Genomic DNA, 13,392 nt, shown 5'->3' with positions numbered 1-13,392 from the left:
ATTGTCTATAGAGGTTCCCGTTTTGGTAGGGCCCCATATAACGGCCTCACCCACTTTATGGCTTTTTAAAATGTGTAACAGCAATATACAAACGGTCTTACTGGTATTTGTAGTTTAAAGTGGAACTCGTTTGAATTCAGATACTTTTATCTAAAATGTTTTCTTTACCCAATGGTGGAGGGTATTAAAAGTTCGGCCTTAAAAAAAACTTAATGGTTTTTTACTTGTTTTTTTTTTTTCAAAATTACAGAATAAACTCAGTAAACGGTGAAAGTAGATGTAAAAATAGAAGACACGTTATGAAAGTTGCAAAGTAACTTAAATAGGAGTACTTTTTATGGTACAAGGTACAAAAATTTAATTCTTTTGGGGCCCCTTGATTATTTACATATTTAGTCACCGAATCCTTCAGTTCAATGTTTCTGTCTTTCAGCAGATCCATATTTATGCCAGGAATACCTTGCGGTTGTTGTTACGTTTGAAGGAGCTTCTTATCTTAAGAAGACCCGTTTCACTTTCCATCTTTGAACCATCAGAGTAGACGGTTTTCGACCTCGCCCCTTATGTGCTACACATGCCCTAGAATCGTAGAGTCCCAGGTCGCACCGGTCTGCCTGTTCTGTGTTAGGTTAAAAGATGCGCGGTTGTATAAACAACCACACCACTCGGAGACCTTTTGGTCCATTGTGTTCATCCTAATTTAAGAAGATAGGAGAATAGAATAGAGAGAAGAAAAGGAAATGAATAGCGGATAGTGAAGAAGTGAGAATCTGAATAAAGAGTAGAGGGGTTAGTAGGTTTGCATCCACGGTGCATCAGCGTGTCGTCCTTAGTCATTTTAGTCTTCTGGCTAAATGAAGAATGACCACTGGCTCGATGTCGGAGAGGGAGGACAAATCTGCCAGAAATTGCTTACCTAGAAGCCTCTGTCTCACTCCTATAAGAGTTGGGCAGTGGCAGAGTAAGTGCTCCACCGTCTCAGTTTCTTCCTCGTCCTGACAAAGCCTGCAGAATTCAGTGTCGTCACCCTCCCCCCATTTGTATGTCATGGCCTTCATGTTGCAGTGTCCTGTAATTAGACCCACCAAAAGCTTCAACTCCAGCTTCGTCATGGATATGAGTGACCTTGTTCTCCTTTTGGAGTTCACCGGCCAAATCTTTTTGGAGACATTACATCCTCTTCCAGTTAGCCAGTTCTGTTGAAATTTCCCAAGATAATGCTTATGCAGTACTTGGAAGAAGTGACATAAGGGTGGCTTCACTGAGCCCCCAATCTCTAGATCTACTGACTCAGATCCGCGTCTGGCCAATTCATTGCCAGATATGTTACAGTGCCCAGGGACCCAACAGAATTTAACAAACGATTTAACCTTTTCCAGAGCATTCCTGCATGCTTCCCACATACTTGAGAATGACGGACGGTGTCAAAGGGATGACTCCGCCATTGTCCCAGTTCATTAAGTCGCAGGGTACACCTAGCATCGTCTTCCTCTACAAATAAACCTAACGGTTTTAAATTGAGTAGGGTGTCGAGTGCGGAATGGGGTGTGCTCCTAAACGTGCATGTAATTAGTAGCGATGCAACTCTTTGGACTTTATCAATTTTTTTACTGAAAGTGGTTTTCCCTAAGGAGTGGCATCAAATAAGCCCCCCATAGGTTAGAATTGGTCGGACGACAAACTCATATAACCATTTAATTATGTGAGGCTTGAGACCCCAGCCTTTTCCTATGGAGTTTTTGCAGGAATAAAGAGCAATTAAGGCCTTCTTCGCTCGCTCCTGCAGCTTGTGATGCACACCATAATGCAACTGTCATCAATAGAGATTCCGCTCTTTTATAGTATGATTTTGTAAGGTCGTATATCTATTGAATTATATGCTGTTTTAGGCCCCAGTTCTTACCTATAGAGAGTTGAAAGAATAAAGTGACATTAAGCTAATCTTCGAACGCTTCTCGATATTCCTCTACAAAAAATATATTCAAAATTAAAAATAAAACATTTTAAACTTTTCACAAAGTTAGAAATGTTCGGAATTAGCTTATGATGCCACTGTGCAGCAATCAATCTGGGGTGTGGGATATTCCAATTGGATTTGATAGTATTCGGATTATAGATCAAACCTCCAAAAGAGTTTTGGATTTTATAGACAAACTGTTTGAGAATTTGATATTTTGAGTTTTTATTATATGGAAACCTTCTCAGTAAAAAAGTATTATAAAGGTACAGGTATTACATTATTTATCCTATTCTCGATGAAATTAAAAATCACATAAAAATATTTTTTAAATATCATATGGCTGATTACTTAATTACTTTCAGTTGCATATTACTATTATAAACACCTGCTTCATTGGTTTTTATATAAACATATTTTAGCAAAGCATATATGAAATAATATTTGTACTTGGACTTCAATTTTATTAAAATTCCCAATACTTTATTTGCAGACAACGATTGGAGTTGATGCGTGAAATGTATCACAATGAAGCCGAACTCAGTCCATCGTCGCCCGATTACAATGTTGAATCTCTCACAGGCGGTGATCCATTCTACGATCGTTTCCCATGGTTCCGTATGGTGGGTCGATCATTTGTCTACTTGAGCAATCTCTTGTATCCGGTTCCATTGGTTCACAAGGTGGCCATTGTCAATGAACGTGGTGATGTTCGTGGCTATTTGCGTATTGCCGTACAACCAGTTTTGGTAAGTGATGATGAGAAGTTTTATTAAAACGAAGTAGATATCACAAAAACGTATTTCTTTTTCACTGACAATAGGATGAGGAATCGTTGGATTTCAATAATGGTGTGAAACAGTCGGCTCGCTTGATATTCAATGAAGACGATGCCAAGCCCCGCTATAGAGCTTTGAATGACAAGGATGATGTGCAGCGTTACATTGAGAATGGCAGTGCTTTGGATAGCAAACTTGAAGGTTGGTAATGCACGAATTTATTTTTAGATCGTACGTGAAATCTTCTATTTTTTCCAGAACTGGGAGATGTCGACTCTGGCCGCGGCATTGATTCCAACTCGGCATCGGAATGTCAGGAGGCCCAGGATGAACCTGGTGAACACTTACAAATTGGCAAAGAATTTACATTCCGTGTTACAGTATTGCAGGCTACTGGTATTGGAGCTGAATATGCAGATATTTTCTGCCAATTCAAGTATGATGTTTATTCTCTATACGAATTTTGTAGAATTGAATCTAAATTTTCTTTGTCATTATTGCAGTTTCTTACATCGTCACGAAGAGGCATTCTCCACTGAGCCTGTGAAGAACTCGGCCGGTGATCGATTGGGTTTCTATCATGTGCAGAATGTAAGTGCTTTTGTTTTGATTTCTTTTCTGGACACATTAAAATTCCTTGGCCTTTTTACTAGATTACTGTTCCCGTTACCAAATCTTTCATTGAATATTTGAAAACACAACCGATTATGTTTAAAGTTTTTGGCCACTATCAGACACATCCTTTGCACAAGGATGCCAAACAGGAATTCGTATCACGACCACCACCAAGACGCATGTTACCACCAAGCATACCCATTTCACAGCCAGTACGCAGTCCCAAATTTGGACCGCTGCCATGTCCTCCATCGTCGACAGTCTTGGCAAAACATGATGTTTTGGTGTGGTTTGAAATATGCGAATTGGCGCCCAATGGCGAATATGTGCCGGCGGTAAGTGGGGGTGGAAATAATTAAACTTGTTATGTGATATTATCCTCAATTTGTTTTCCCTTTTTAAACGCTAGGTTGTTGAACATAGCGATGATCTTCCTTGCCGTGGCCTATTCCTATTGCATCAAGGCATTCAGCGACGTATACGCATTACCATTGTCCACGAACCAACACCCGAAGTGAAATGGAAGGATATTCGCGAATTAGTTGTGGGACGCATACGCAATACCCCTGAATCGTCCGAGGACGATGAGGATTCATGTGTTTTGTCTTTGGGTCTGTTCCCTGGCGAAGCCATCGAAGTGCCCGGTGATGATCGGTCATTCTTTAGATTTGAAGCAGCTTGGGATTCGAGTCTCCATAATTCTGCATTGTTGAATCGGGTGTCACAGGGTGGTGAAACAGTTTACATAACACTGAGTGCTTACTTGGAGGTATGGAAGTGGAACTAATCTCTTAGAAGCGAAAACCTTAATTTTAATTTATTTCCAGTTGGAGAATTGTGCTCGTCCAGCTATTATTACAAAAGATTTGAGCATGATCATTTATGGTCGTGATGCTCGTACCGGTCCACGTTCGTTGAAACATCTATTCTCTGGTCAATATCGTAATCCAGAGGCAAATCGTTTGTCGGGCGTTTATGAATTATCATTAAGAAGAGCATCTGATGCAGGTAGTCCAGGTAGAAGTTCTAAATGTAGTCGTTGCTGTTATCATTGTGTGTTTATGTTGCTTTAAAATTGTTGATATTATGCCGTTAGCTTACTTAGAGATAGGAACTTAATGTTTTAGAAATGACTGAGAAGTTTCAATCAACTATAATTATTCTTTTAAATACATAACTGAAATCCTTATAAATTTTCAGAATTACAAAAAAGCAGATTATAATGTAAGAGAAAATGTTAGTTCTGCATATTTTGTGGGAAATTCTTTTAATCACATTACAAGGATTAGTATTGATTTGAAATAAATTAAAAGGGCAAAACTAAAATAAAAAAATAATAAAAATTCCACTGAATCCGAGTGGTATTTTTAGTGTACAATCAACTAGATTTTGTCACCATAAAGCATTCAAATCGTCTTCAGAAGATGCACAACAAAATTTGTATGGGTTGGAAGCAAAATAGTTGTTGTAGAAAGAAGCTTTACCAAAACTAGAGTCCATCTTGGCTTAACTAACATTTGATCTTCGCCTCAACAAAGCATAGCTCAAAAAATTAAAAACAAAACTCTTCCCATATAAGTTTTTGCTCCAGGCTTTAACCAACAAAATTTTACAGTCACTTTTATCAAACTTTTCAATATTAGTACCCAAAAATTAAATATTATGATGATATTGTACCAAATTGTACCAAATATAGAAAGGCTATTTTAATTAAGAGCTTTTTATCAAATATGCTTCTCACAAGAAAGTCAAACGGCTTAATTAAAATGATTTCAATGCTTAGTTTCGTTGGTACTGTTGAACTTTTTTTAATTATTATTTTGAATTCGTTCTTTTTGAACCGTATTTTTTATACATAATTCTTTTTTCAAATTCCCAAAGGTGTTCAACGCCGACAACGTCGCGTCCTTGATACTAGCTCAACCTATGTCCGCGGTGAAGAAAACTTACATGGCTGGCGTCCACGTGGTGATTCGCTCATCTTCGATCATCAATGGGAACTTGAGAAATTGACACGCCTCGAAGAGGTGGGACGAGTTCGTCATTTGTTATTGTTGCGTGAACGCTTGGGCATGGACACAAATCCAAATCCAACAACAAAAACCGAAAAGGATGTGTGCAATTTGGCAGCTAAAGCGGCAACATCGCCTGTACATATGGTCATACCACCATCACCACAGACCCCAGTAAAGGACTCACAACAAATACTACCTGAGCGTGAGTACAATGAACGTGAAATCGAGCTGATGAACAAATGCTTAAAACTAATACAAGGTATGGCAATCAATGAGGTTGTGTTGAAATGGATATACTTTTAATGCATTGTATTTGATTTCAGGCCGCAGCAACAAATCAGATAATAATGATAACCAATCACAATCGGATGTGTCGCCCAGCGATGAAGGATGTGCTGATATGACTGTCAGCTGCATATCCAGCAGTTCCATAGAGTAAGTATGAAATGAAAAATGATATAAGGCATTAAATATAATATAATGCGGGAATGTATGGAAACATCTTGTCAGGAAGAAATGTTGTTTTAAAGAAAATGTTTTTAATACAGGGGGCATTTTCCTGGAATAGTTAAAGAAGTCAAAATGGAGTAGAAATTTATTCATGAAAGAGCATTTAATATATTAAATTGACGTTGAGGATGACTTCTAAGTTTCGAATCCTTCACGATCTTCACCAAAGGTTGTTGCCGAATCACCTTTTCAAGTGAACCTGGACACTCTTTACAGGGACCGCAACTGTTTTAGGGAGAAATCCTCCTTACAAACATCATAGAGAATTGAAAATTCGAGCTGCAGAAGTGTTTTTTTTGATCCAGGATTCGCCGAGAATCGAGAAATCGGAACCAAGACGCTCCAGGGCGAGTATTTTAGTTAGGCAGATCATGAAGACCATTCATGATTTATATAAGGGGAGAATAATAACTCTGCGTTGTTGTGCACCCACATTGATGGATCCGATGCTTATCGCGAATCGTAAGAAGTCACAAGCCCTTGACGAATTCCTTGTTTCGCCCTCTGGGTCTACAGGGCTTCATGTTTCACGTTGAACAATCACCGATATATGTGTGAACGCCAGTCTTATGTGGATTTCCAGAACAGGAAGTTCAACCACCATAGAATGAAATAGGAAGTTCCTCAAAAACGGATGATATCTTAGGAGGTCAAACCTCAGCCTAAGTTAGGTTAGGGAAGGAAACGAATAGTGGAGAAGCGTAAATTTGATGATAGGAATATATAAGTTAGTAGGTTCGTATTCACGGTGAAATCAGCGTGTCTTCCTTATCCATTTTAGTCTTCTGGCTAACTAAAGAATTACCGCTGGCTCGGTTTCGGAGAGGGAGGACAAGTCGGGCGGTCTCACTCCGATAAGAGTTGAAAGTGGCAGTGTAAGTGCTCCACCCTTTCAGTTTCCTCCTCGTCCTGACAAAGCCTGCAGTATTTAGTATTGTCACCTCTCCCCATCTGGAAGTCATGGCCCTTATGTTGCAGTGTCCTGTAATTTGGCCCACCACAAACTTCAAGCCCGATTTCGTCATGGATATGGGTGACCTTGATCTCCTTTCGAAGTTCACCGGCCAAGTCTTTTTGAAGACATTACATCCCCTTCCAGTTAGGTAGTGCTGTTTAAAACTCCCAAGATAATGTTTATGCAGTATTTGAAAGAAGTGGCATTCACTGAGCTCTTAATCTCTACATCTAATGACTCATCTGCCGATTCATGGCCAGATATGTTGTAGTGTCCAGGGACGCAACAGAGTTTGACAAGCGAATTAACCTTTTCTAGAGCATTCTTGCAATGCAGAACTGCCATAGATTTGATTTTAAAAGAATTTAGAGCCTTCAGGGCTGCTTGACTATCGACATATATCGTTGACGAGATATATATATGTTTGGCTGATTTTCTTCCACACTGAACTTGTCGCCTTCTTCCAATCGAGGATTATGAAGATATCCGCCACATGGACTGTGTAGATGGAAACACAGGTAAATGTGCAGGTCGAGGGACATTTAATTCCGGGCAGAAACCTCATTAAGATCCTAGGGGTCACACTCAACAGCATGTTCAAGTCTCCGTATGGATGACATATGTGTTCGGCTGCATTTCTTTTTTACTGAACTTGCCGGCTTCTTCCAAGCAAGGAATGCGCCACAGGGTCTACAGAGAAAGGCATACAGCTGGTCGTAGATATTTAATTCCGACCAGAACCCTCCCCAAGATCCTACCAATGCATTCACCGTTTTTATTAACCAATACAGTATCAATGTCATCCTCGGTCTCTACATCCCCTCTATTGCAGCTAAAGAACGTCGATTGTCTTCACAATCGTGAAGTCGTCCCAATGCGTTTAGGCGCGAATTGTTAGATTGTGCGAAACGTATGCCCAGCATGCGATACAGTGTGCTAACTACTCTGCCAAAATTTCCCAATTTGGCCACATCCTATTAAAGAGACCGAAATTTTGAATTTGACGACAATAAAGTAAACCGGGTCAACGATTCTTCGAACTTTGCTGAAGTGTTGTTCTTTCGACATCTACGAACTGTATGGCATGACTAACAAGTGGGAAGTCTGTGTTGATGACTAGTAATGCCCATGGCTATATAATTGCGGAATGTTAATCATTCCTTGACTTTGCAGAAAATCCAAAGATTATTGTTTTTCCACTCAAGTTGCGATATCCTTTTATATTACTCGGGTTTACAAAAGAACATTATGGTTTAAATGTGTCATTGAGCCGTGGACATAGAGAGAAATAGAAAAAATCATTTTAAAGGGAGCCAAATGCACAAAATATGAATTGTCTAAAAATTGAACATTTCGTTTAACCTGGACCTATAAGCACGACCATAATGGGTTCTGTTAGGTTTTGTAAAGGATACAAAACAATTTGATCGTCTTTTTGCTGACCTTAGCAACAATAGTGTTCTTAAATTAGCTGAGAAAAATCGATATTCATATCACTTTACTCAGATTATGGGCTTGTCTATACATCGTGATTCTACTAACTAATGAGTTATAAAACTCACCTCTGCCGTGTTTGTGTTTCATTCACAAGCAAAGTGCTGCCTGCGAATAGTTTGTGATACATCCGCAATCACTTGCACCCTGGCTTTGTATTACATTGGATCAGTTTTTTATATGTGTCTCTAAAATACAATTGCTTCATTCTTAAATAAAACTGGAAGGTCATGAAAACTAAATAAAAAACTTTATAATATTGATTGATTTATCTTACTTTCTTTAACTTTGTAAACTTTTTCTTTTTTTCATATTTGTGTGTGTATTTAAATAAAAAAAACTCTTCTTTGGTTACTACTGTATTAGACGAAGGTAAAATTTTCAATTTCTTTTTTTCGTTTTTGTTTACTTGTTCAATTTTGTTACGTTGTTTTCACACCAATTTCCCTATTTCAATGTGGCAGCTTCTGTTTTATTTTCATCTGTGTAGTCATTCTTAATTTTCCTTTAATAAAAACCACTTAACTAATACTTCATAACAAAATTATGTAAAATTGCTTAAAAATGCTGCAACAAATATTTATCGAAACTAATATTCTAAATGTTACTTGTTACACAAAAAAAGGAAAACCTTACCTCTTAAGCACAGTAATTTAACATTTTATTTCTTTATCCTCTAGATTATGCTCTCCCGATCGATCGGATGCCCCCAATGGCTGGGAAGCTCCAGCCCCGGCTACTCAACCAGCTCTCCCTCTACGCTTGTATGTACCCGAATTGGAGGAGATTCGTGTCAGTCCTGTGGTGGCCCGCAAGGGTTTGTTGAATGTGTTGGAACATGGCGGTTCCGGTTGGAAGAAACGCTGGGTGGTATGTAACCAAATTTAAGCGATGCAGGCAGCATTTCAAATTAATTTTTTATTACAATGTATTTTCATATTTCAGATTGTTCGCCGTCCTTATGTTTTTATTTACAAATCTGAAAAAGATCCGGTTGAACGTGCAATCTTGAATTTGGGTACAGCTCAAGTTGAGTGCAGCGAAGATCAAGCAGCCATGGTTAAGATTCCAAATACATTCAGGTAGGTTGTCAAATATAAAAGGAACCTTATGAAGACCAACTGTAATCGATTTGATTGTTTTTGTTTTTATTTCTTTAGCGTTGTAACCAAACACCGTGGTTATCTCTTGCAAACCCTTGGCGACAAAGAAGTCCATGATTGGCTGTATGCCATTAATCCATTGTTGGCTGGGCAAATCAGGTATGCAGCAACACCCATATAAAGTGGTATATCTCTAATCTCAATTATACCTTTGCATTACAGATCTCGTTTAGCGCGACGCACACAAGAGACCGCCTCACAAACAGCTTCACAGATCCAGGCTACAATTGCCACAAACACCGGAAGTAATAATAAATGAGATACGATTACGATGGAATCCGTTTTAGTATATTGAACAAATTCTATCCTCACAAAACTCCATAACAACATTTAACACATAAGGATAGCAGTCATGGACTTTGGATCTTGTCAAGGAGTGCCAGTATGGAAATGGGCAAGGACTTTGTTAAAAGACCAAAAAAATAACAAAAGGAAAAAATATCTTCTACAACTATCTAAAATGCAAAAAATAAACGGATTCCATCGATGATGATAATAAGATTTGAAACAAATAACAACAACAAAATTGAAATGCAGGCATTGATTGTTTACATTTATATTTAACAAAAAAAGGGAAAGAATAAGAACACCCAAAGATTAATTATAATTAAAATATATAAAGTCTAAAGAAACAAAACTTATTCGAATTATATTTAAACAAACCCCTCCCAGAAAAGAAGAAACAAAACAAAAATTAAATTTAAGAACAAACAAAAGAAATGTATTTTACAAAGCATCAAAGTCGGCAGCAAAGGTTCGAATTTTTGGAAAAGTATATTAAAACAAAATAATTATTTATAAAGAATCTCTATAAATGTTTCCAAGAAAAACAGAAAGTAAGGAAATTCACCATAACCACAAAAGAACGCTAACAAAGTTTATTATAAAACCGAAGCCTCATGATCAATAACAATTATTTCAACTAATAAGAACTACCAGAACAACCCAAAAGCATACAGCAAAGATATGCAAATCCCAATCAAATGCTAAACTACAAATTAATTGATGTGTAATATGTTTCTTCCCCTTCGCCGTTCCCGCCCCTTAGAACATTCTATGTTTAAATTAATGTTAATGTATTTATTAATTCATTTATCTTTTCTCGGCATCTACAAGAAAACAAAGAAAAACACAAATAATGCAAAGTTAAACGCAAAGAAAGTAAATAATATTATTATTTCTAAATGTAAGCAAATTTTTGTCAAAATTTATTATTATTACAACTACAATTATTATTATTATTACTTATACTATACGAAACACATATTTAAAACCGAAAAAATGCTTTATTGTTGGTTATAATTAAAAGAATGAAGAACTTAAAAGAAACCCCTAAAAAAACTAAAGAAATTAAGAGGAAGCAGTAGAAGAAAATGTGCAGCAGATTTTTATTAGTAATTTATTATTGATATTATTTATGAATTAAGATCAGTTGTGTGTAAATTAAAGGCAGTATTGAGGAAGCACGTAAAGACAATATATCAAACAATAAAATGATGGCTAGTCAAATTAGAGCGGAGATATTCTTCCACCCACCCAGAACGAGCAAGAATTCACATTATACATAGTTGTTGTAATTTTTAATTCTATTTTCCATGTTGCTGTATATAGACTACATATAGCTGTCATCAAAATAGTAATGCCTTATTGAGAAAAAATGCTTCGGCTTTTAAATGTGATTATTTAAAATTCTAAGAATAATTCCACAGCTATAAATAGCTATTCTATTCACACGATATTTATTCAACCCTGGGTTATAACATATTTATTCATTTTTGTATAAATTAACGGATGAAGGAACTTCTTTTTTGATGAATCACTGTTTTAAATCCAGAAATAGAAATTTGTGTTCCAAATGGCCATAAATTCAATGTAACCATGGCATATTCATTCTATTCACAAGGAACCAAATGCTAGGAAATATTTTGTGTTTCAAAGGGATTTTATTCCTCTTAATAAAATTATTTACTATAACTGAATTGAATTCGAAAATAACATTTCTTTTAAATCATAGTGCTATTTCAAATTTCAAATCCCCATGGTCTAACAGGTGGTCTAATGTAAGAAAATAGTAAAAAGTATTGGCACTTTGCTATCAATGTATTTGAACAATTCAATTCAATGCTTGATAATAAGCCAAGAAAAATTGTGCTCACATTAAAAGGATTTCTTAGGAAATCATTGATTCTGTATAATTTTCCTATGAAAATAGATATCTGAGTCAAAGGGGGAGTATTAAAATCATATATATATGTCTTGTGGTCCATCCTATAGAGGCTATGGGTAATATAGCTATATGTATATAAATGTTTGTGCAATATTCATTTAAATAGGTTAAAATTGAATAAATCAAATTTGGAATCTGTGTAGTTACAAACATATTTCTAAAAAGTGCAAGCTCTCAAGAAAAAAGTGCAACTTACTTAAGCTCACATTTTCAACAATAAAATGTAGAAAATAACATATATTTTGTGTCTATTACAAATCGCCCCAATTACTGCGCTACAATTTACATACAACTGTTTTTATGAAATTGTATTTTTTTAATTAATTTTATTTTTTTTTTATGTATATTTATTATATTATCGAAATTTGTTATATAAATATTACCCTAAACATATACATGCATAAGTATTTGTATCATTTTTCTGTTTCATTTTTTTATTTTTAAATTGTACATAGTTATTATTTTTTCGTTAGTAAGCAATTAAATAATTTAATTACATTTTCTCTCAGTGTATTTACATGTTTTGATATTATTTATTTATAAAAAGTAAAACAAATGTGAAATTGATTTGGATTTTAAGCGTTTATATTTTCATGTTTCGCTCTCTCAAGGATTCTTTTCTAGAAGTCTTTTGTGTGTGTGTGTGCGTGTGTTTGCTTCTTATGGCATTCGTTTCTGTCATTCAGTCAGTCGGTTAGTTTTTAAAAACTATAGATCTCTCTATATATACATACTAACTTATACATACATATATATAAATGCATAAAAACCAATATTTGTTTTGATTTTCTTTCTTTTTTTTTGGCAAATTGGCAACACAATTCACACTATTTAAAAGAGAAAAATAATAAAAAAACAAAACCTATGAAAACCATTCTTAAGAGAAGGAACAACAAGAAAATAGTATTATTACCAATAAAAAAAAAAATAAATCCTAAAGAAGAAGAAAAAAAATTGAAAATAAAATATATTATGAAACAACACTGGAATACCAATACTATTTATATTTATTATAAAAAAAAAAAACAAACAAAACAAAACTATATACAATAATTTATTCAAAGCAGTCGAAAGTCTCAGTCAGTCAGTAAAACAGATTTGCAAGTCGAAAACAACCATGGGATGGTCATTTGAAATCCAATTTTCCCCCAAAAAAACTGGATAACAACAACACTAATAACAACATCAGCAACAAAAACAAAATTGAGAACAACAACAAAACGATGAACCAGAACAAGAAGAAATCATGTAGTATTAGAAAAAAGCAAATTAAGAATTAAAAAAAAAACACAAAGTATATACAAAAATATATATATGAAAAATTCAGATATAGTCAGAGTCAGAAGACCAGTGGAGATGGAGAAGTAAAGTAACAAAAAGTGTATAATCATTTAAATAAATTAAATAAATAAATTAATTAAATAAATATGAACTGTAGCAAATCGATCGATCATTATTAAGTTTTAATGGGTCCAATGTAGGGTTGGTTAATTATTTGGTTTTTTGTTTACATTCTTTAAAATTTGGCTTAGCAATGAAAGAAATATGTATACTTTACAACGAAAGTGCGGCAACGGAAACTTAGTAAAAATGCCCAAACTGGATCCACTGCCAACATTGCTAAGAAAGAAGTTTTAAAGAGAACTTCATTATCAGCCATCTATGTCCTTTTATATA

The 13,392-nt window shown here is 35.5% G+C and overlaps 1 protein-coding gene across 8 annotated transcripts in view; it reads left to right on the top strand.

Annotated features, from left to right (window-relative positions):
- Nucleotides 1–13,168, top strand: part of LOC101887672 (kinesin-like protein unc-104) — an 89,479-nt gene extending 76,311 nt beyond the window's left edge. For 6 of the 8 annotated variants that reach the window (XM_059124949.1, XM_059124950.1, XM_059124944.1 and 3 more), the window contains 13 exons: nt 2,451–2,706; nt 2,781–2,937; nt 2,995–3,172; nt 3,240–3,327; nt 3,390–3,686; nt 3,761–4,120; nt 4,179–4,368; nt 5,233–5,625; nt 5,690–5,801; nt 9,006–9,195; nt 9,271–9,407; nt 9,486–9,587; nt 9,651–13,168. In XM_059124949.1, the coding sequence (XP_058980932.1) occupies nt 2,451–2,706; nt 2,781–2,937; nt 2,995–3,172; nt 3,240–3,327; nt 3,390–3,686; nt 3,761–4,120; nt 4,179–4,368; nt 5,233–5,625; nt 5,690–5,801; nt 9,006–9,195; nt 9,271–9,407; nt 9,486–9,587; nt 9,651–9,747 (2,557 nt within the window). In that variant the 3' untranslated portion in view covers nt 9,748–13,168. The remainder of the gene's footprint in view (nt 1–2,450; nt 2,707–2,780; nt 2,938–2,994; nt 3,173–3,239; nt 3,328–3,389; nt 3,687–3,760; nt 4,121–4,178; nt 4,369–5,232; nt 5,626–5,689; nt 5,802–9,005; nt 9,196–9,270; nt 9,408–9,485; nt 9,588–9,650) is intronic. The other 2 variants (XM_059124945.1, XM_059124947.1) reach the window with 1 other exon arrangement.
- The last annotated feature ends 224 nt before the right edge of the window (nt 13,169–13,392 follow it).

This window comes from Musca domestica, unplaced genomic scaffold, assembly GCF_030504385.1.
Source record: "Musca domestica strain aabys unplaced genomic scaffold, Musca_domestica.polishedcontigs.V.1.1 31, whole genome shotgun sequence".
Taxonomy (NCBI): Eukaryota; Metazoa; Arthropoda; class Insecta; order Diptera; family Muscidae; genus Musca; species Musca domestica.
The sequence above is the reverse complement of the archived record's forward strand: the minus strand, read 5'-3'. Positions and strand labels throughout refer to the sequence as shown.